Source organism: Eulemur rufifrons, chromosome 7 (assembly GCF_041146395.1).
Source record: "Eulemur rufifrons isolate Redbay chromosome 7, OSU_ERuf_1, whole genome shotgun sequence".
Classification (NCBI taxonomy): Eukaryota; Metazoa; Chordata; class Mammalia; order Primates; family Lemuridae; genus Eulemur; species Eulemur rufifrons.
In genome coordinates, this window is record NC_090989.1 from 67,977,355 (window position 1) to 68,002,312 (window position 24,958).

Below are 24,958 nucleotides of genomic sequence, written 5' to 3' on the forward strand. Positions count from 1 at the left end.
TTGATGGCAATACCACTACTTTACTTCCATTGTAACTTTACTTAAATCTCTATTTCTTTCAGTAGTGTCTCTTGACTCACCTCCCAACTTTGTATGAGTGGATAACAATACCTCTATTCTGTCCTTTCACCTCTTCTCTCATTTTGTGCTTCCCGCTTTTTGTCAACTCTATGCTTACATTAGTCAAAATGTGATATTTATATTATATTCTGTTCTGAAATTAACTATTTTGTGCTTTGTCTACAGGTTGATTCTCAAAGTTCAAAACAAATAAACATTTATTGTTGTCACAATTAAGTATATGGTGTTCACTGCAGAAGCAAATTGGCTATGATTATTATTTCCTTCCTTATATTTTCTAATGTCATGATCCTTGTGCTAAAGAATAGTGCCAGCATCAGGTTCAAATAGTTTCCTTCCCACTGCAATTGGTCAAAATCATGCCCCATGACAGTTGGTATCATATCTGGACCACGACCATGTTTTACAATCAGCCCTCCATATCTGCAGGTTCTGTATGAGTTGGAGTCAACCATTCTCAGAGAGTTGACTGTAAGGGACTTGAGTGAGCATCCAAGGATTATGTTTATCTTTGCTGGTCCTGGAACCAATCCCCTCCAGATACTGAGAGCCAATTGTATATGTTTTGTTTCCAAAAAGTAGCCATAATTTTAAATAATCTCAAAACCTCATCACATTGATGGAATCAGAATGTCACAACTCACACCTGGGAAGTGCAATTATTAACTAATAAAAACAGATTTTTAAGACTTTTTATAGGGATAAAGGGAAAAAAAGATTACATGAAAAGCAAAAGCATTCTATTGTTCTTAAAGTTTTACAAATTTTCCAAAAACTCTACTGGATTTTCTTCTATTCATTCTCGAAATAGGTTCATTTGTATAAAAACAGTTATAGCCAAAAAAAAAAAGAAAAGAAAAGAAAAAAACCTGTTTCATTAAAATGGGATACCAATTAAAAAAATAGAGTAAACTACTTGGTGCTAAAACTGTTACAATTATTGACATGTGAAAACGCAAAAGGTTTTTTTGGAGAAAAACAAAAAACAAAATGGGATTTATTTATTTCAGGCTCAATTTCTTTTCTTTTTAGAGATAAGGTCTCACTATGTCGCCCAGGCTGCAGTGCAGTAGCTATTCATAGGCACTATCATTGCACAATACAGCCTTGAACTCCTGGGCTCAAGCCTCATGGCTTCCTCCTCAGCCTCTTGAGCAGCTGGGACTACAGACGTGCGCCACTGTGCCCAACTTTCAGGCTCAATTTGATTTTGGGTCTCATTTGATTTCTTTTGGACTGGGGCACATGGTAATTTGGGCAGTTAGTATTCTGGGAGCTTTGAAATACACCTTGAAAAACAAATTGAAACTTACTGACGAGTTCTCTTTGCTACTACATCGTCTAGCAGTTGTTCTGTGTTCAACTGGGCCTGAACCTGAAGGGAAAAAAAAAGCAGTAGATCCCACAGAAAGCAGAGGATTTGAATCCAAAGAGCTATCCTGCCCTGTAACTTTATAACCCAGTGTGGCCTGTGGATGAATGTAGCATAGAGGCCTGTGCTATTCTAGCAAAACCTCTTGGTTGGAGTTCCTATATTAGAATAAGTGGCAAATACAAGTTTATTCCTAAATAACATGTTAAATTCTTGTAAGACACTGTTATGGAGGGCAAAAGATAGTATATAGAAAAAATATAATACAAAGAATTAATCAAACGTCATGTTCTCTACACCCCGAACCCAATCCTGCCTATGATTCATGATTACTAAAGTTGGCTGCTTAGGATCCTCTCTGAGTAAAGAGAAAACATCACCAAGGTTTTTGGAATACCTTCAGGCCTCTTCTGAAAAGAAAAGTTGCCTGACGTGTATCTTTCTGATGGCTTAATTTATTTCCATTCCTGGTAAAATTAGCTGGAACATTATTTCTGCAACAAAAACACATATACCATGAATAATCTGAGCCACTTAACTACTCTCAAACACCTTAAGAAAAAATAAGCAAAAAGTTAAATTCATAGGCTGAAAACTTAAAGTGCACATAACACCACAACTCTGAATTATTTTCTTATTTACATGAAACCATTGAGATTTGATCTACAAATATCTCCCTCTGCAGCATATCACGTAACAACCTGGTTAATTCCGAAGTAATTTATCTTCCAAAAATTTAACTTTCTAATGTCCCACACATAAGATGTCATGTGAAGACATTAAAAATCACATTTTTAGTGTTATTTCCTAAATTTGGTGAAAACATAAATTTACAGATTTACAGGATTAGTACAAAAAAACCCCATACCTAGGTACATCATAGCAAAACTGAAAAGCAAAAATAAAGAGAAAAAAGGGCCAGGTGCGGTGGCTCACGCCTGTAATCCTAGCACTCTGGGAGTCCGAGGCAGGAGGATTGCTCAAGGTCAGGAGCTCGAGACCAGCCTGAGCAAGAGCGAGACCCCATCTCTACTAAAAAATAGAAAGAAATTAACCGGATAACTAAAAATATATAGAAAAAATTAGCCGGGCATGGTGGCACATGTCTGTAGTCCCAGCTACTCGGGAGGCTGAGGCAGTAGGATTGCTAGAGCCCAGGAGTTTGAGATTGCTGTGAGCTAGGCTGACGGCATGGCACTCTAGCCTGGGCAACAGAGTGAAACTCTGTCTCAAAAAAATAAAAATAAAGAGAAAGACTTGAAAAATAACATATCCTCCAGCTTTCTCTTCTTTTTTCACTCAGAAATCTTCATATAGTAATATAAACCACAGAAAAACTTAAATACTTTTCCACTCCTTGTTGTTTCATGCAGAGGATGCACTTTCTTTTTTTTAAGAGAGGCGGTTTCACTCTGTCATCCAGGCTGAAATGCAGTAGCATGATCATATAGCTCACTGCAGCCTCAAATTCCTAGGCTCAAGGGATCCTTCTTCCTCAGCCTCCTGGGTAGCTGACACTACAGGTGTGCACCACGATGCCTGACTAATGTTTTTTTTCATTTTATTTTTTTTTTTAGAGACAGGGTCTCACTCTGTTGTCCAGGCTGATCTTAAACTCCTGGCCTCAAGTGACCCTCTTGCCTCATCCTCCTAAATTGTTGGGATTACAGGGAAAAGCCACTGCACCTGGCTTCACTGCAATTTTTTGTTACACAAGCAGGGTCTTGCTGTATTGTCCAGACTGGTCTCAAAGTACTGGCCTCAAGCAATCCTCCTGCCTCGGCCTCTCAAAGTACTGGGTTATAGACCAAGATCAGCCTCCACTGCATTCTTAATAAATTATGTTTGATTTGACTTTTACCAATTCCTTTATGTTTTCTATATGAAGTTGGTAAAGTATGAAAAAACAAAATTTCTTATTTACTTATTATATAAAAAAGTGTTTAACAGGCTCCCCAATTTTACCTCTAACCTTAGAGGTTCAAATGCAAAATTTCCCTAGCTAGCCCAATTAACATGTAAATGACAGGTTTTTATTTGAGAAGGTCTCTTTTCACAACATTTATGACCAAATGATTCCCAAAAGATAATGGTTAATGTTAAACCGCAATTCTAGCCATTCCATTTATTAAAAAACCTCATTCCAGGTTTTGTTTTATGAATTATCTTCTATAATATATGAATAAATGGCACTTGAAACTGAATAAGAAAACTTTACAGCTCTTGAGCTTCCTCTGTCTACTTTATTCTTACAGAGAACAGAATGCCTTCACAACAATAAGTCATAATTTTTTTTTTTTTTTTTTGAGACAGGGTCTCAGCTCTGTCATCCATGTGTGCAGTGGTATCATCATAGCTCAATACAGCCTCCAACTCCTGGGCTCAAGCATTCCTCCTGCCTCAGCCTCCTGAGTAGCTGGGACTACAGGCACATGCCACAGTGCCCAGCCTATGGGTCATAATTTTTAGGTTTTTGCTATTACTTTCAATTTAGTATAAGAATAATTTCAGCTTAAGATGCATTCATGGAGAATTCTTTCTTTCTAGTTTGCTTTTTCCACAAATAACACACATTGTGATTCAGTGTTCAAGTAAGAGCCATCCAGACTGAATAACAAATTCAGCTTTCAGAATTCCCAATTTTGAATAATTTTGACTGAGGTGTTAAAATTTTTACCAAAATAAGCCAGGCACAGACAGTGGTGCATGCCGATGGTCCCAGTTACTAAGGAGGCTGAGGTGGGAGGATTGCTTGAGGCCAGGAATTCAAGACCAGCTTAGGTGATACAGCAAGACTCCCATCTCAAATTAAAAAAGCAAAACCACAAAACAAAGATTTTTACCAAAATGATCATCTTTTGCAATTTTGTTCTACATGTCAAAGAAACAGGGTGATGCTTTTTAAATAGTTTATATTAGTTAAATCCATCAAAAACACTGCCTCTATGAAATATGGAAGTTATTACTGAATGCTTCTATGTTGGATGTTCAAATAGATATCCCAAAAATCTGTCTTGAAAATGACCAGATAACTAGAAGAAACATTGCAAATCCATTCTATGGAACACCCAGTGCAAAAAATGTTTATGCATAATACACATTATTAACTTAAATTTGAGTACTTACTTTCTGTTTAATTGGTTAGGTCTCTTGAGAACTGTAACTGGCTTCCTCTGCACTTCATTTTGTCTCAGAAGGTTTGCCTTCCTTTTTAACACTGGAAAATATCGTTCTATATTCTTTCAGAAGGCAAGAAACTATGTTAATCAGATTGCTTTTTGCTATGTACCCTACTAAAATAAACATTTCTGATGCAGACTGAACAGGATCGACAACTGCTTGGAGGTGTACAGAAGGAAGATGGAGAAACTAAAACTACTTAAAAAATTCCAGTCTAAGTGACTGAAAAGATGAAAACCACATTCTACATAAAATACTTGAGGTGCTCTGGGGCATCGGAAAAGGAAAAAAGAAAAATTGGGAGGTTGTGACAACAAAGAAGGGGGAGTAGAAACGGTTAAAAGAAAAAAAGAAAAATTAAATATGATAAACACAAGCACATGAAATGTACACTTTTTCTTCCTCCACACATATAATTAAATCCATCATCAAAGCCAGGTTTCCATATATTCTATGCAGACTTCTCTAAAGTCCTTTACAATATGGATCATATCTTATACTTATGGATTCCCCTATTATTTTAAGCATATGAAAAGTGCTTCATAAATATCCATTGACTAACTACTATAAAAACATAAAGTCTTCATTTTTATGAACATTTAGAAAAAAAGTAAACGTAAAAACAAGGATAAAGAATACCAAGAGCATGGGTGAAAAGCTGTGAAATCAGAGTAATGGCCCATTCCAAACTTTGTACTTTGTCTTTAATAATAGCACCAAGAACTATTTTATAGGTAAATGAGATAGTTCCTTCCATGATGCTGTTGTCACATGTCATTTTCCTTCAAAGTAACTGCCACATTATAATCATAGTTGTCTGTGTGATAATTTAATGTTTATCTTCTTCACTAGACTTGCATTCTCCACGAAAACAGGAGATTTTCTATTGAGTTCATTGCAGAATCCTTTTTACCTTGCCTACAGTGGGTACACAGTCAACATTTGTTTAACAATGAATACATGTAATAGAACTTATAATAATCCCTTAATATATGGTGAATGCATGTTTCATAGGTCTAAAGTTTGTATATGTGTGAATGTGTATTTTTTAAAAAGTATACCTAGAAATTAGGTTTTTACTATAATTTAAATATAAAAATTATTCCTTGAGGGAAAGAAATAAAGGTATTTATTTTAGTTTTTATGTAAATTTTTATTAAGGTATTGTTTACACATAATAAAATTTTCAGTGTACAGTTTAATGAATTTGGATAATTACATACAATCGTGTAACCACATCATAATCAAGATATAGAATGGTGCCCTTTTTCTAAAATATTTCCTTGTAACCCCCTGCAGTTAATTCCTTCTACTCGCCTGACTCCCATCCAGGCAATGACTGATCTGTCCCTGTTGTTTTGCCTTTTCTACAATTTCAAATAAATGGAATCATACAGTACATAGTCTTTTGTGTTTGACTTCTACTGTTTAGCATGATTTGAGATGTACACATGCTGTCATATGTATTAATATTGTATTTCTTTTTATTGCTGAATAGTATTTCATAGTATGGGTATAAGGTGTTTATTTTTAACTGTCAAAATCAGACAAATGATTAAAAAACTACCTACCCATGAATATAAAATAACTGCTATACCTATGTAGCAATCACAAATTTTTTTAAGTTCACAGAAGTACTAAATGGCTCAATACTATTGGAATCAAGTTAAAGGTTCTACGGAACATAATATACCCCTAGTTTGGGGAAATTCTGCATAGAAAAGGGAAAAGCTACAGAATTAGCATTGACAAAGGTATATAATCCAGGAGAAGAATCCCTTAGAAACTTAAACACAACTTTTACTTGACAGGTATTTTGAAAGTGACTCTCTTCAATCAAAAAGAATATTTATTCTTAGAAACAATCACTGCTCAGTCAGCACAGCCCATTTGCTCCCCCAGTAAATACTAGTAGTGTAAAATAATTTGCTATCTTTTTCCATGTAATTAGTCATTCACTTCATAGATAAGAAAATTTGTATATTTTTATTGAAATAAAAACCTCACTAATTCATATGAATTATGGGAAGGAAGAGATAAAGTAACATAAAGTCTATGCTCAGAACTTTTTGTTTAAGTGAAATTTTTCTAAGTACATACAGCAATTCAAAGCCAATTAAGTTATTTAGGTAACTTGCTTTAACAAATAGAAAAGAATGATATGAGTTACTCACATTTAAATAGAAATTTTCTGAATTGCTGGAAAATAATCAGCTTCACAAGTACTACATTCTATCCTACTCAGACTATTAATCCGTATTCAGGTTGAAGAAAGAGTTTTTAAGAAACAGCAAATTTCAAACCATACTTTTGCCAAAATCATCAAACTTACTGAGTTTGAATAAATGAGACCTTACTATTCAGTACATTCTTAGCACTCTATAATGTAACATTTTTAACTATTTTCAAGCAACTCAAAAGACTACCAGGTGTGATAATTTATAATTTTTACAGGCACAAGTCATTAGTTAGCAGTTAAACCCAATCTCATTTCCAGCATCCACATCTCACTGATGTTTTCTAACCCTTGGATAAACAGTAACTTCTTTTCTTTTTTTTTGGAGACAGAGTCTCACTCTGTCACCTGGGCTCGAGTGCGGTGGGCTCAGCCTAGCTCACAGCAACCTCAAACTGCTGGGCTCAAGCAATCCTCCTGCCTTAGCCTTCTGAGTAGCTAGGACTACAGGTGTGCACCACCAAACCCAGCTAATTTTTTCTATTTTTAGTAGAGACAGGTCTCGCTCTTGCTCAGGCTGGTCTTAATCTCCTGAGCTCAACAGATCTTCCCACCTCGGCTTTCCAGAGGGCTAGTATTACAGGTGTGAGCCACTGTGCCTGGCCTAAATAATAACTTCTGTGATAGAATTTTAGAGGGAAAGGAAAATATTAGTGGTGGCAGAATTGAACAGTTAAAGATTCTAAGGCAGTTGTTTTTCCAACCAGAATATCCAAGTTTAAGATAATAAAGGAATGAACATCCTAAATTTTTTACCAGTATGATTTTTGCTCATAAGTAAAAGAAACAAAAAGGATTAAAAATAGATGAGTAGAATATTAAATTCCTTGATGGTTCAGACCTACTATACATAAAGCAATAGAAGAAAAACCATTTGTGAAATGCTTTAGCCAATTCAAGAACTACATATTGAGATGTAAATAAAACTTCAGTTAAGGGTTGAAAAGTAGTTAACTTATGGTGGTAAATAACTATAATTAAAAATATCAAGTAAGAGATAGGTAGCTATCCAAGAGAAATGAAAATCTATGTCCACACAGAATTGTAGGTGAATGTCCATAGCAACATTATTCATAATACCCACCAAAAGGGAAATAAGGAAAATGTACACCAATTGGTGAATGGATAAACAAAATGTGGTGTATCTAAATAACATTACTCAGCAATAAAAAGGAATAAAGTAGTAACACATGCTACAACATGAATGAACCTCAAAAATATGGCTAAATGGCAGACCACATATTATTATTGTATGATTCCAGTTATATAAAATGTGTAAAAAAGGGAAATCTATAGAAAATGTACAAAAAGTAGATTAGTGGTTGCCTGGGTCAGAGGATGGGGCATGACTGCAAATGGGCATGAGATTTCTTTTTAGGATGACAGAAATGTTTTAGAAGTAGATTGTTGTGGAGATTGTACAAGTCTGTAATTTTCACTGAATTGTGTACTTAACGCAAGAGAATTTTATGGTATGAAAATTATACCTCAATAAAGCTGTTAAAAAGTATACATAGACACACATACACACACATACGGGAAAACCAGGAACCCATAAAAAAAATTTTATATTTTGGTATTCTTCATCAAAGACAATGATTTTTATTTAGATTTTAAATTTTTTATATCAGCCCCAAAGTACATAATAAAATAAAATAATATGCTCTCTCAAGTTCATTCACAGAAATGTTAGTACAAATAAAGGAAAAGAATATTTGATCCAGGATTAAGCCATCATACTACCTACCTTGTCACTTAGAGGTGGACGATTCATAGGACTAATTCCTTTTCGAATTCCAGTTGCTTTCCTAGCTGCAAGGCCCGTGATAACTCCATAAGGACGTCTCTTTCCAGGCATTACTCTTCCTCTACGGCTCAGACTAGTCTTACCAAAACCTGTAGGAGGGAGGAAAAAAAACAAGGAAAAAATATCAGTTTAAGTGCAAAGGACTAGAGGATTCCCATATGTTCCCCCTAGACATCCCCTCTTTACCATTACTTTCTCAACAAACAGGACAGTCTAGAGACTTTACCTGTGAATATGGTAGCCACTAACGTATGTGGCACTTTAAGTATGACTAGTCTGATGTTACAAAGAATATTTTATTAATATTGTAAAATATTTTATTAATGATTTAATATTAATCCATATTGAAAAATATTTTGGATATGTAGGGCTAAATGAATTATGAATATGTAGCTTGCATTTTATTTCTGTAGGACATTGCTGATTTAAAGTGGAATCACCTTCTCATCTCCCATTTACTAACTACTGTACACTGCAATCTGGCTTCTTCATTTTCAGCCCTACTCTATTTATTTATTTATTTATTTATTTATTTATTTACTTTTGGAGACAGAGTCTCGCTCTTTTGCCCTGGCTAGAGTGCCGTGCCGTCAGCCTGGCTCCCAACAACCTCAAACTCCTGGGCTTAAGCAATCCTTTTGCCTCAGCCTCCCGAGTAGCTGGGACTACAGGCATGTGCCACCATGCCCAGCTAATTTTTTCTATATATTTTTAGTTGTCCGGTTAATTTCTTTCTACTTTTTAGCAGAGATGGGGTTACACTCTTGCTCAGACTGGTCTCGAACTCCTGACCTTGAGCGATCCTCCTGCCTTGGCCTCCCAGAGTGCTAGGATTACAGGTGTGAGCCACCATGCCCAGCCTGGCCCTACTCTATTTAAATTGCTTTTGTTAGAGTCCCCAGTGAGTGCCAATGGACATATCTTAATCTGTGGCATGTGACATTGCTGATGTTGCTTTGCCATTTTGTATCTTACCTATTTAAATACTTTTTCTAATTATTAAAAAAAACATGCTCACTGTAGAAATTCTAGAAATTCTAGAAAGTACAAAGAAAATAAAAATCATCCAATGGTCCACCACCTAGTGATAACTACAAATATTCTTTCTAGTCTTTCTTTTACATACTATATATGTGTGTGTGTGTGTGTGTGTGTGTGTGTATTTTAAAAGTTAACATTTTTAGTTTCAAGTATTTTTAAGCAACTCAAAAGACTATCAGGCCGGGCGTGGTGGCTCACGCCTGTAATCCTAGCACTCTGGGAGGCCGAGGTGGGTGGATGGCTCGAGGTCAGGAGTTCGAGACCAGCCTGAGCAAGAGCGAGATCTTGTCTCTACTAAAAATAGAAAGAAATTATTGGGCCAACTAAAAATATATATAGAAAAAATTAGCCGGGCATGGTGGCACATGCCTGTAGTCCCAGCTACTCGGGAGGCTGAGGCAATAGGATCGCTTAAGCCCAGGAGTTTGAGGTTGCTGTGAGCTAGGCTGATGCCACGGCACTCACTCTAGCCCAGGCAACAGAGTGAGACTCTGTCTCGAAGAAAAAAAAAAAGACAGACTATCACGTGGTAATTCACAATTTTGTAGTAGTAAGTGCCTAGAAGGTACACTGAGTCAATCTTCTGGCAAGTATACTTCACATTCTATGTACAACTTTGTAGCCTACATTAATACATATACTGTGACTATTACTGCATATTTTTAACATCCTTTTATTGCATTTCTTTTTAATGTGCCACACTTGATGCAACCAACTTTGCACTAATCATTTCAGTTACTTCTAACGTTACACTATGATAAATAACATTACAATAGAACCATAGATACATGTTTTAATTTATTTTTTATTTTATTTTTTTTTTTTTGAGACAGAGTCTCGCTCTGTTGCCTGGGCTAGAGTGAGTGCCGTGGCATCAGCCTAGCTCACAGCAACCTCAAACTCCTGGGCTTAAGCAATCCTTCTGCCTCAGCCTCCTGAGTAGCTGGGACTACAGGCATGCACCACCATGCCCAGCTAATTTTTTCTATATATATTTTTAGTTGGCCTGATAATTTCTTTCTATTTTTAGTAGAGACGGGGTCTCACTCTTGCTCAGGCTGGTCTCGAACTCCTGACCTCGAACGATCCACCCGCCTCGGCCTCCCAGAGTGCTAGGATTACAAGTGTGAGCCACCACGCCCGGCCCATAGATACAGTTTTTATACCTATCTATGATTATTTCCTTCAGATACAAATTTCTAGAAGGTGAAATGCTAGGTGAAAGAGTAAAGCAAACTCTTAAGGATTTTTATTTATACTGAAAAAATTCCCTCCAGAATGAATACATTCATTTATATTCCCAGGAACATAAGTGTGTCACTTTTTCTACATCATTGACAACTCTGAATATTATCATTCTTTCTAATCTTTATCACTTAGCATTTGAAAAAATAATCTTGCCTTATGTGATAATTTGATTACTAGTGAGAAACATTTTCCATTTATTTCTTATCCACCTGTATTCTTCCATTCACTAACTGTAGTATTGATAAACCAGTTTTCTATGGCTGAGCTCTAATTTCCTTCTCATAATTGGAATTAATTTTTCAAGAATCAGTATCTTTACAACACCATATCATTTAGGAACATGGCATATCTTTCCACTTATTCGAGTCTTCTTTTGCTACTAAATTGGCTCAGTAAAGTTTTAAGCTTTGCCTCCCATACGTCCTGCACATTTCTTGTTAAATTTATTAGGTATTTTATACATTTTGCTGTCAATCACAAAAAGACCCTTTTTCTAATAATAATTTTCATATTGTCATTCCTGTCATTACAGAAAGCTATGAGGTTTTAATGAGTACTTTTTTTTGGTTCCTATTAATACTTTGAGTCCAGAGTTCAACAAGATAGTTAGAAAAACCTGTTATGTTATGATGGCTGAAGCACTTATCAAATTGCCTTTCAGCTCCCAATTCACCCTTTACTGCCCTGCTTCTGGTACTGGAACATTTCTCTTTTGCCAGCTGGCACGATGTTAAGCTTTGTCAGTAGAGGGCACTGCAGAGATTTTGGAGGAAGAAGGCTTTTCTTTCAGGTTTCAATATGCTTTCTCAAGGTTTGTTCCTGTGACATAGGACAACTCCCCCCCATCCCCCCATCCTATTCCCCAGGGCCAGGATGAGACTATGGTGAGGCTAGAGAGACAGCAAGGGCACAAAATTTGTGAGTGATGCCTGAAATTTTGTGTCCTCGGTCGGCATCAGTCTAGTCCTAGTTCCAGTTTTAGGCATCATGTTACCCCTGGCCCTTGTTCCCCAGTGAATTTAAGCTGCACCACCTGCACATGCAGCTTCCCAGTGAGTTCCATCAGCATGGCAACTCAGTAAACTTCTCTACCATCGAGCAAGCCATGACCTTGCCCTCTCTATCAAAGTTGGGAACTTGGCAGTCGGTAGGGGTGGTTTTCTTCCAGATTTGTTCCTTTCTCAGGTGCTCTTCCTAAGTTCCAAAGGTATCGATTGCTATTACTTTTAAAATCAGGGGAAAAAAGCAATAAAGATGTAAATTTTTAAAAATTTTAAATCAAGTTATTGCTTTATATGTGATTTCCTTCTAGAATTACAACAAAATGAAGATTAAACCATGCTAGAGAGAAACTGTACATTAAAATGAACTTAAATCTATAATGACTTGCTATTTTTATTTGTATTAAATAATGAAACAGCTACTCTTTACTGTAGATATTTTACAGTAGGCATTGTGCTGAGTGTTTTAATTTGCATGAGAATCTGACCAGCTTGATGCTAACATCACAACTTTGCAGGTGAGCAAACTAAGGCGAAGAATGATGACTACCTAGGGGTCACAGTTACGATATGGCAGAGCCATGACCTAGTGCAGGTGTGTGTGGCGCCAAAAACTGAACACTTAGCTGGGCACTGTGGCTCACTTCTGTAATCTTAACATTCTGGGAGGCCAGGCAGGAAGATCACTTGAGGCCAGGAGTTCAAGAGCCGCCTGAGTAAGAGCCAGACCTCGTCTCTATAAAAAACAGCAAAATTGGCCAGGTGGGGTGGCACATGCCTGTAGTCCCAGCCACTTGGGAGGCTGAGGCAAGAGGATTGCTTGAGCCTAGGAGTTTGAGGTTGCAGTGAGCTATGATGACGCCACTGCATTCTAGGCCAAGCAGCTGGGTATTACAAAATGGGCAAGATTTGAATAGAGATGAAGGATTCTAGGTTGGAGTGACAAGAACAAAGTCATGGATGATCACAGCACATTGAGAGACAGTCTAGGGAAAAGATAAGAAGTGAAGGGGCCGGGCGAGGTGGCTCACGCCTGTAACCCTAGCACTCTTGGAGGCTGAGGCAGGAGGATTGCTTGAGCCCAGGAATTTGAGGTTGCTGTGAGCTAGGCTGACGCCATGGCACTCTAGCCTGGGCAACAGAGTGAGACTCTGCCTCAAAAAAAAAAAAAATTACAAAAAATAAAAATGAAATTATTCCAAAAGAATGAATAAATTAGTAGGGCAAAGAGTAAGATAAAAGGGAGGAGGAATCCATTATTTATCATACCAAAGATTCATGATTAGATGAGAAAGACTGACAAGAAAGTCTCATTAATAGGACTAAAATTGATTAAAACAAGAAAGCATGGGATAGAACTCAACCTTTCATACCTTCTATTTCAGACCATTTGTTTATAATACAAATACTCATCATCCTTTCTACTGTCTTTGATTTCTCTCTTATCCATAGCTTTTTCTCCTCTACCTTCTAGCAGGCCTAGATAATCCCTTCCTCCACCTTTCTACCTTTGAACAAACTTCATTAGCTGTATCTCAGTTTTAGCAGTGGTTCTATTTTTTACTCTTTCATTTGTCATATTCCTTAAAGTAAGAAAGATCTATACATACTGCTCCAATTCTCTCCCCTCTTATGTTCAGGAACTGTCAGATATTCTAAAAAGTACTATAAAAGGGTACTAAAGATATCATCCAGTGCAACAGTCTTTTCTTAGTCTTCATCCATTTAGCCTCTCTGGAGAGTTTTCTTCTCTTTCCAAAGTAACTTCATTCTCTTTGTACTTCAATTACCACTTCTATGAAGATTCTTTCATTTTTAGCTCCACGAGAGCAGCAGTTTAACACTAGCTGTGTATCAGAACCACCCAAGGAGCTTTAAAAAAAATCCCTATGCCCTACATCTATAGATTCTGGTTCAGCAGAAATGGAGTGCAACCAGAGCATTTGCCTATTTTTATAAAACTCTATAGGTACAACTAAGGTTGAGAACAACTAAAACTAGAGACAGAAATTTTCAACTTTCTTTTGAATCCCTAGACTAATCCCTTCATGAATTTCTTTCACAAATATATCATTTGTCTTAATAATATCAGGAGCCTTATCATTTAAATGAAGATTTGAGGAATTTTCTGGGAAATACGACATCATAGAATATATGCAATTGTATTACTGGCTCATTTCCAAAGCAACCTGTAAATATGTCCATCTCTCCTACCTCTAAAAGGAGCAGCACTATAAAATTTTTTTGTCTCAGGACCTCTTTACGGTCTAAAAATTATTGAGGACTCCAAAGAGTTTTTGTTTCTGTGGGTTATGTTTATTGATTTTTACTGCATAAGAAATGAAAACTAAGACATCTAAAACTATTTCATTTAACAAACAAGAATAATAGACCTACTATATACAGGGTAAACAAAATATTTTTAATGAAAACTAACAATTATTTTCCAGAACAAACAAAAAATATTTAGTAAAAGAATGGTATTGTTTTTGCATTTTTACAAATCTCGTTAGTGTCTGCCTTAACAGAAGATAGCTAGATTCTCACATCTGCTTGTTGTGGACTGAATGTTTGTGTCTCTCCAAAATTCTTACGTTGGGCCAGGCGCAGTGGCTCACGTCTATAATCCTAGCACTCTGGGAGGCCGAGGCAGGAGGATTGCTCGAGGTCAGGGGTTTGAGACCAGCCTGAGCAAGAGCAAGACCCCTTCTCTACTAAAAATAGAAAGAAATTAGATGGACAACTAAAAATATATATAGAAAAAAAAAAATTAGCCAGGCATGGTGGCACATGTCTGTAGTCCCAGCTACTCGGGAGGCTGAGGCAGAAGGATTGCTTGAGACTGGGACTTTGAGGTTGCTGTGAGCTAGGTTGACGCCATGGCACTCCAGCCTGGGCAACAGAGTGAGACTCTGTCTCAAAAAAAAAAAAATTCTTATGTTGAAATACTAACCCTTGGCCGGGCGCGGTGGCTCACGCCTGTAATCCTAGCACTCTGGGAGGCCGAGGCGGGTGGATCGCTAGAGGTCAGGAGTTCGAGACCAGCCTGAGCAAAAGCGAGACCCCGTCTCTACTAAAAAAATAGAAAGAAATTATATGGACAACTAAAAATCTATATAGAAAAAAAAAAAAAAAATTAGCCGGGCATAGTGGTGCATGCCTGTAGTCCCAGCTACTCAGGAGGCTGAGGCAGTAGGATCGCTTAAGCCGAGGAGTCTGAGGTTGCTGTGAGCTAAGCCGACGCCACGGCACTCACTCTAGCCTGGGCAACAAAGTGAGACTCTGTCTCAATTAAAAAAAAAAAAGAAATACTAACCCTTAATATGATGGTTATTAGCAGACAGGGCCTTTGGGAGATAATTAAAGTCATGAGAGTGAAGCCACCATGAACGGGATTAGTGCTCTTATAAAAGCTCTGTAGCCTTCTTTTTGTTGTGTGAAGATACCACAAGTCCATAGTCTGCAACCCAGAAGAGGGTCCTTACCAGAACCCAACCTTGCTGGCACCCTGATCTCAAATTTCCAGTCCCCAGAACTGTGCAAAATTAATTTCTGTTGTTTATAAGCCACTTAGTCTATGGTACTTTGTTATAGCAGCCTAACCTGACTAAGACACTGCTTCTACATTCAATTCGTTTTAATTATCAGATGTCATGTAGACTCTGGAAAAGTCTACTGTATGGTCATGAGAATGACAGTGAAACACAATTAATGTCTTAGTATTATAAAAACTGTTTTGATCTTGTGGATCCCAAATCTTGGAGATTCCTCAGGGGCCCCTAGACAACATTTTGAGAACCACTGCTATATAGCACTCTACCACTGAAGGACATCTAGGTTGTTCCTACAAGTATTTATTGAATGCCTAAATTACATCAGGCACACAGTTAGAAAGACTTCATTCAGTTATTTGTTAACCATCAAAATCATATTGAGTATCTGCCAAAGGCTCTCTGTTCTACTTATTCTCTTACCTCAAGCTAACATCTTCATTGACATTACAATGCAGAAATCTGGAACTTTTCCTAGCCAATCAGAGTTTAAGACAATCCCCTATCTCTGCACATTCAGTAACAGCAGCAGCTGTTCTATTTTCACCCCTGTCAGATGTAAGTAATGAATGTACAAGTCCAAGCTCAATCTTATGGGAATCCTAAGCTGCCCCTAGATATCATTTATCTCAAGGCTCAGATCATAATTCCCATAAAAAGGAAATATTTTCCGACCCTTTATGGGCCAGATCATATTTCACCTTATCATTAAATCATCTGATCTTCTTGGCACAAAATCCCTATCTAAAATTCTATGTCACTATCTAAATTTCTCTTATGGCATTTCTCACACTTTATCTTTTCTATCTTATCTCTGCTACTAGAAATTAATTCCTTGAACTAAAAGACCCATCTTTATATAACCCTGGAACCTGGGTCAGTTCTTATCAGCATTTATCAGATATTTAACATATCAATGAATATACTTCTGGCTTCTGTGAGCTCTGAATAGTTACTTTAAACCAAATCATATATAACATATGGTACGCTGAATCACATTTATAAGAAATCTTGAAATACCACTGGAATTAAATATTCATTTGCTACAGCTAAATACCTGTCACAAAATTTACTCTCTTAGGTTCAGTTAGTCAAGAAATTATTAGGGAAGAATAAATTTTTTGTAGAGCCCAGTCTCATTTATACACATTTTGAGGACATGTTGGCATATTAGCTGTTAAATATAGAAGTAATTACGCTCAACCCACTGGAGATTATTTTTATGTTTTTCAACATATAGAATAAAAATCAATTTAGAAGACAGTTTGTCTAACTCCTTTTTTTTTTTTTTTGGAGACAGAGTCTCACTCTGTTGCCCAGGCTAGAGTGAGTGCCATGGCGTCAGCCTAGCTCACAGCAACCTCAAACTCCTGAGCTCAAGCGATCCTCCTGTCTCAGCCTCCCGAGTAGCTGGGACTACAGGCATGCACCACCATGCCCAGCTAATTTTTTCTATATATATTTTTAGCTGTCCATATAATTTCTTTCTATTTTTAGTAGAGATGGGGTCTCGCTCTTGCTCAGGCTGGTCTCGAACTCCTGAGCTCAAACGATCCGCCCACCTCGGCCTCCCAGAGTGCTAGGATTACAGGCGTGAGCCACCGTGCCCGGCCAGTTGTCTAACTCTTTTTATATAGGTGAAAAAGATTTAGAGTTTTTTAATTTGAACAAGGGTTTTTTCCTAAAATGATGATATCACTGCTAAGAAAGTTAACAAGCTATGCATAATTAATAGTGTTCAGTCACTGCCTCCAATCCATTTTAGAACAAGATGGTTATAAATAAATAAGTTTCCAGATTAGCAAAAATAACTATACACGTAGGGTTTCAGACTACATCTAAAGAATTCAATTTTGAGTGTCACCTTTGGAGGATTTAACAAATCCTAAAGGTCTTGGATGATAAGATAAAGAGTCTGGAGGTCATTTTCCATGCAGAATATAATAGTAATCTCTACATATTTAAAGCGTTCTCATGTAGAAAACAGAGTTTGGTTCCTACAACTTTGAAGAAGTAATAGATAAGCATGCTTTAATTCAAATTAAGAGAGTTTTCTATTTACTAATAGAGCTGTCTCCAATAACGGAACAAGTTCTCTTGTGAAGTGATATACTCCATCACTGAATATATTTAAACTGGAGTTAGATAGCCAACCATCAGACAGACTGTTAAAGGAACATCTCACTGGGATGGAGACTGAAGCTTATGATATGTAAGACCCTTTGCAATTCTATACCAGAAATATAATTTAGACTATTTATAAACTGAGGTTATTTCAAAATGACTTAATGTTTTTAAGAAACAGTGTTACTGCCTATTTAAGGCAACCTGAATTTTTATCAGATCTTAAGATCTAAACAAAAATTTGAGAGTAGAGGAAACACAAATAACAAAGGAAACTGATGTATTTCCTTCATGTGTTAGGTATATGCTGTAAACAGTATACTATGAACCCACAAATAACAGCTTTTTACTAAAGCTTACTTCCATAACTTACCAGAATTCTGTTGGATTCCCCATCGTACTCTCATCCTGAATTGCCGGGTACCACTCTGCTGGAGTCTTCTATTTAGTCTTGGAAAATTCTGCTTCTTTCCTTCCTTTCGGTTCAATTTGATGATATCATCTATGATAGAGGAAATGCCATAATTATTTTCATTTTAACTTAATGTTAATTGCTCAGTCTCATTTTCTAGTTGATAGAGTTCCTCCATTCCTAAGTTCTTTGCTGCTTTGAAAGCACTTCCATAAGATAATAATGATAAGAAGATAAAGCTCAAATTAGCTATTTTACAATAGCCCAAAGCAAGGCCAGGCATGGTGGCTCATGCCTCTAAGGCTTTGGGAGGCCAAGGCGGGAGGAATGCTTGAGGCCAGGAATTTGAGACCAGCCTGGGCAACACAGTGAGACCCCTGTATCTACAAAAAATTAAAAAATTAGCTGAGTGCAGTGGCACGTCCCTGTAGCCTAGCTACTCAGGAGGCTGGGGTGGGAGGATCCCTTGAGTCCAGGAGTTTGGGGTTATAGTGAGCTGTGACCGTGACACTGTGCTCCTGCCTGGGCAACAGAGCAAGACCTGGTCTGAATATAAAACAAAGGAAAATAGCCCAAAGCAGATCTACCAATTAATAAAGAGATCTATTATCCATAATATTTCTTTCCCTGATAAATGTAAACAAGCTAAAACTTGTTCACAAAAATTATTCATGCTTACTTTCCATAATCACAGAAGTCTCCATTTTTTTTAAAGATGACTACCTTTCAGTATAACTACAGGTAGTCAAAAAATAAGTAAATCATTCAATCAAAAAACCAAATTTCTAAATTCAGCTCAATTCAGCAAATATTTATTGAGCATAGACTATTTGCAATGAATACATATCAGATCCTGCTGTAACCAAATCAAACAGTAGTAAAATATGGTCCCTTTTCTCAATAAGTTTATAATTATTCATGGAAATAGACATGAAAATAGCAAATACAAAATTAAAGAAGTACCATAATAAAGGTATAAGATAAAAGAATATACTATTGATTTCCCTCTTCTAGCAAAGTAATTCATATTTACCTTATTTTTCTTTCTATACTGATTTCTCTAAGCCTCAGTATATTCAAAAATACTTTCAAACTGCCCCAAGGTAATTCAAACATCACATTGCTGTAATATCACAACAGAATAATGTGAAGATCAATAAACTAAATGTAACTCCAGATTCCTACTTACTACTATATCTGTTAAAAGAGGTTACCAGATGCCAAAAATACTCATTTAAGAGATATCCAAACACTTTCTACACAGTCCTACTCCAATATTAATTTTGATAATTGATAAAACAAACCAAAGAAACTGTACATAGTTGAAAACTCTTTAATAAAACTTCAGAAAACTTACTAACCTCAATTTTTTTTCCAAACTGCTCTAAGCAAAATAATCTATGTCAATATAGTCTTTACAGAAGTCAGAGAAGGAAATATAGATAATAAGGATCCTTTCTAACACATACTGCTCTACCTCACCCATCAGTAATCTTTTAAGACTCTTAATCACATTCAAATATTCAAATAAAATATTTCAAATCTCCCCAAAGTATTTTGTCTTCTTGAAATCAACATCCAGCTACAAGAGTTCATCAAAGTTAAAAGATAAAAAGTTTTTTAAAAATTGAAAAGTTCTCATGAATATCAACTATATGAACATGTTAAATTCTCAATGAGCAGAAAGGGAACAGTTAGGAAGACGCTACTTATGAAACATTACTTTCCTTTAACAAGGCACCATTTACTCTTCATCAGAAGTCTAAAATTTCAGAGCCTTGAGAGTATGCCAAAAAAATCAATTTGGTCTGGGGACCATTCAAAAAAAAAAAAAGGCAGAATACAATTCTGACTAACAAGGTTAATTTTAGAATACAGCATATGGAGTCTAAATATAACTAAAAATTAAAGGTAGCAAAGCATATTAAATATAAAATTATGTTTTATATTTAAACATTTTATTATCTAAATCCTCAAACATGTTCAATGAGCTACTATGACAGAGAGGATGCTTTCGATCTAAAAGAAGAAAATGGTTTTCTCCTACCCAATGAATACACAAGTAGACACCGTAAGGAAAAAACTCCCTTAAAATGAGCTGCTTATAGTTTCTTTCATAGCACTAGGTGTATATACATAATAATAGTAGTAGTAGTAACTGAGTACTAATAGGCATTGCTCTGACATGTGCCCACTTAATTCGTACAACAATCCTATGAGTATCCATAATACCCATTTTCAAAATAAGAAACTGAACCATGAGGCCACCTACATAAACCTGGTAGATGTTCTATATGAAGTTCATATAAACTAGCTAGAGCCATGATTTAAAACAAAAACCAAGAAATCAGATTCCAAAACCTCTGCAGACCTGCAGATGAAATATTCAGAAAGTATAATAACTGTCCAAAATAGATCATCTCTTCATCCTATTTCTGTAAAATTCTCACTAATAGAAAGGCACCTGCCAGACTGCCGTATGTTCTTGGGGGAGAGAAAAGAGAATAAGCTCTATTTTAGCTCTCCAAAGCACTTCATTTCTACCTCAAAGAGAATTACCTCTCGATTTTCTTCACTTAAACATCCTAATTACCAAATAGGATATATGCAAAAAAGCAAACAAAAAAACTCTAGGAAATTAAGAAATGTATTGGTATGAAAATATATGTTTGACATTTCCCTACATCTGTAGCTAGGGGTTCCAGAGCTAGACTGAAATCCTGGCTCCACCACCTACTCCCTGTATGACTTTGAGCAAGTTATTTAATTTCTCTATGCCTCAGGTTTCCATAAAACGAGAGTAACAACAATGGCTTATGTAATATATATAGTGTGTGTATGAAAATAAAATACAGTGCCTACTGAGTACCAGGTACTATTCTAAGCAGTTTACCTATGCCTATTGATTCATTTAACACTTACAGTAACCCTATGAGACAAACACTATTATCACCTTTCTACAGATGAGGCACTGGGAGGTAATTTGCCTATGGTCACTATGGCCAGTAAGTGGCAGAGGCAGGATCTGAACTGAGACAGTATGGCTCTGAATTTCTCATAGGGATATCATGAGGATAAACCAAGTTAATATATATAAAATGATTAGGCCTAGCCAGCATGGTGTCTTACGCCTGTAATCCCAGCAGTTTGGGAGGCCTAGACAATAGGATTGTTTGAGGCCAGGAGTTTCAGTCCAGCCTGGGCAACACAGCAAGACCTTATCTGTACAAAAAAATTAAAAAAATTAGGCTGGTGGCGCACGCCTGTAGTCCCAGCTATTCCGGAGGCTGAAGCAGGAGGATCACTTGAGCCCAGGAGTCCCAGGACCAGGTGAGCTGAGTACAACAATGCACTTCAGCCAAGGTGACAGAGTGAGACCCCATATCTTAAAAAAAACAAAATAAAATAAAATGCTTAGTCATCAAAGTCCAGGACCTGGCAAGTAGGAAGCACTCAATAAATATTCATTATTATACTATTTCTTGGCCTTAGCTCAAACGATTTCTCATTCCTTTCAAGCTCACTCCTGACAAAGCAGTAAGGGGAGACTTGAAACCAAACTCATTATTCTGATAATTTACTTAATTCACATATTGAGTTCTGACCTGTGGCAATCCTGGAAACCAAGAGTTCTTGGCTTTTGATCAAAAACTTTCCAGATAAACCACAACAAAAGACAAAACAAATGGAAAGAAATGACAACCAAAAGAAATGTTTTCGTGACGGATATTACCCTAAATACCATCCTGGGAAAGGTTACACCCCTGAAGCCACTAGTCAGGTAGTTACTTTTCAAATATTCGAAACCTGCGAGCCACAGAAACAGCTGGCAGAGCTGACTACACCCAATACCATCACTTGAATCGCGACAAAAATGGAATTACTTTTAGCCCAGCGAAGCCAAACACAGAGGCCAGTGCCTCAGTAGTGTGAGGTCTGAATTTTTAACCGAATCACCAACCTCCTGCTTTTTATATAATCAGCACCAAACCATGTCCACCTTTCTTACATGTGCTAAACCCTACGCTTTATCTGGCTTCTCAGCAATCCACATAAATCTTTTTTAGTTTTTGCTTTATTATTTTTTTTTAATTAGCTAACTTTGAGGCCTGGATAGGGAGAATGTGCTTTTCTAGGCTGCGCTCAACAGAACATCTGACAGGACTGCTTAAAGGTATCTTCTGACCGACGCTCCAGGGCCGGCCCGTGCGTAGGTGGCGCCCATCAGAAATCGCCAGCGCCACGCGCAGGCCTGGGCACAACGATGCCCAACAAGCCCTTTTCTGGAACCACCGGTTTTAACCGATCGCAGAGCCAGCCGCGCTCTCAAAGACCTTTCTTCGGAAAGAAAGGCTTAGTCGGACCATTACCCCCGCTCCCGATAACACCCACAGCGAACACGCTCAAGGGAAACCCGCGGAGTTTTCCTCACAAAGAGCAGGGGTAACCGGCGAACGGCAGCGCCCCTCTGAGGAGAAAGGGTACGCACCCCTCGACCCTCCAAACCTCCGGCCCGCAGCGCCCCCGCCCCCACAGCCCCTCCTCAGACACAGCCTCGGCTGAGGGACCGCCCGCTCCCACAAGATCGGTCCGGGCACCGGGCCGCGAACCTGCGTTCCCCGCTCGCCTCGGGGCCCCCTGCTCGGTTCCGCCCACCCGCAAGAAAACTCGATCGGCAACTGCGGTCAACCGCCCCTTCCCCCACAAACCGCGCCACTTGGTTCCACCCACACCCTCCCCCCACTCCCACTCAGCCCCTCACCCAAAGACATATCAATTTTATCGAGGTTTTCGTTGCTGCGGACTTTCGGCAGCGGCGACGGAGTCGCCGCGGCTCCCACCAACCGGGTACCAAACCGTTGGTTCATGGCTGGAGACGTCGCGCTAGAACAGTCAGCGGCGAAGGCCAGAGTCCCAGGCCTGCCACCTCCCACTCACGCACGCAGACTAGCTGCACCGAGGAGCGCGCACGCGCGCCGGCGGCGTCCTCGTCCTCCCACCCGCGGCCGCGGGCGGAGGGGGCGCTACAGAGACGAGCGGCCAACAAGAGCGGCCCCACGCCGTGACTCGCTCCTAGCGGCCCTTGTCGGACCGGACGAAGCATTGCAACCGCTGCTCTGAGCGCTAACGAGGACGGCTGTTTTAGCTGTTCGACTTTCGGCCCCAGTTGGGGAATTCGAGACCCTGAGCACCTCAGAATCATATGCCTTAAATGATATCATGATCCTCTGTGTCCCTGAAGTCTGTGCTGCTGCAGAAAGGCCCCCTATACTTCGGTACACAAGAACCGCGCACAACCCACTGCAATGCAGCCTCGGGAGGCAGGACAGACCCCTGCGAGCGTAGATTGCAGTGCTGCATCCCAGCTGCCCTCTCCCTGGCAGGCTCCTCCACCTGCAGCTTGCAGAGTTGCCACGTCTGAACACAGAACAAGGCTGCAGTGACAATTCTTGCGTCACCTTAACAACAAAAGTAAATGCTAACGTTTCCCGTATCTGTACCACCTCTCAATCGGCACTCTCAAAACATTTGCCACGGTACTACCTACCTTAATAAGACCTCATCTTCCCTTGGGAGGGGTAAGTACCTCTATTTAGTTGCATCTTTCTCTGATTCATTTGCGTTGGGAACGGATACGAGGATTCATGTTCTTTCTAATCATCTCTATAGAAAAACTTAATATTTGATGAATTCCTGCATAACAGTTTTCTTTTCCTATTTACAAAATGTGGTATTCCCTCTCTTTTACCTCATTCTCCTTCCCCAAAGTAACTGCGTTTGTATGGAAGCATTTAAATTAAATCATCCTCATAACAGCTTAAAAGTATCTCAGACATTTGCATCCAAGGAAAAAACCTAGGGCACGTATTCTATCCATCTAGAAATCTCTGCCACCTTTTTCCTTACACTTCTTAAAATGCTAAAATTTCTTTAGCATAGAGAAAGGAGTCAGAGCTTTGAGGTGACCTGAACCACAATAGCCTGTGCTTAATTTAGTAATGTCATAATATCATGTGGTTTCCAATTTCAACACCAATGACACATTTTACTATTTTTGGCTTGGGGATCCCATGTTTTAAAATATCTCTTATTATGTCCATTGCATTTATTAATAACATTTTCCAATTTTTGTTAATTAAAAAACAGCTATGTCCCAGCTCTCCTTTCCATGTCTGAATTCAAAGTAAAGTTTGCAGTGACAATTTTGGGGTCACTACTACAATAAAAGTAACTGTGAATGGTTCCCTTATCTGTAGTGTGGATAAAACCAAGGGCCATCACACAGAGTTATGTTTCCAGCTGAAAGCAAAGAACTATGACTTTTTTGTGAGTTTGGGTAGTCTTATATTGGGGAAATGTATGATTTTTATTAGGCTTTTGGAAATATTATGTTACTTCTTATTCTCAAAGGTCAAGTTGGTTTTTTTTTTCCCATGACAAAAATATAACTATATAGAAAGAGTGAATCAGCATAGGATACACCTAGGTACGAGAAACTTTAATGGTGGAGGAAGTTTTGGATTCAGAAAGATGCAAGGACAACATTTCACATGCCAAGGAGAATAGTGTGTATGCTTAGCTTGATTTGATTTTACTACTCCTCTACCCTGTAGTCACCACTCCTCCCTGGACTACTAAAAACTAGAGAAAATGGGTTGTAGGCTCGAGAGCGTAGTGGTACCTTTTTCATTCACTTCTGTCGTTCACTGTGTAATCTTGGGAGAGTCTCTGGGCCTCAAACTCAATCTTCAAAACAAGACACTGGTAATACTAAGTATGGGAATTATACTAAGCTATTCCTAAGATTTCTTACAGTTCTAAAATTCTCTAAGAACAAGACATTTTTCTGCACATTAATTAGTCTTCTCTCACTAGAAATAACTTCTACAATCTATGCTTATTTG

The 24,958-nt window shown here is 38.0% G+C and overlaps 1 protein-coding gene across 2 annotated transcripts in view; it reads right to left on the reverse strand.

The window, feature by feature from the left end:
- Positions 1–22,969, reverse strand: part of FYTTD1 (forty-two-three domain containing 1) — a 28,620-nt gene extending 5,651 nt beyond the window's left edge. The window contains exons 1-6 of one of the 2 annotated variants that reach the window (XM_069472729.1): positions 22,816–22,969; positions 18,015–18,143; positions 8,617–8,765; positions 4,580–4,692; positions 1,851–1,947; positions 1,395–1,456 (exon numbers count right to left, since the gene is read on the reverse strand). In XM_069472729.1, the coding sequence (XP_069328830.1) occupies positions 1,395–1,456; positions 1,851–1,947; positions 4,580–4,692; positions 8,617–8,765; positions 18,015–18,143; positions 22,816–22,921 (656 nt within the window). In that variant the 5' untranslated portion in view covers positions 22,922–22,969. Of the gene's footprint in view, positions 1–1,394; positions 1,457–1,850; positions 1,948–4,579; positions 4,693–8,616; positions 8,766–18,014; positions 18,144–18,732; positions 18,758–22,815 lie in introns of those variants that run through there. The other variant, XM_069472730.1, reaches the window with a different exon arrangement.
- Between the last annotated feature and the right edge of the window lie 1,989 nt (positions 22,970–24,958).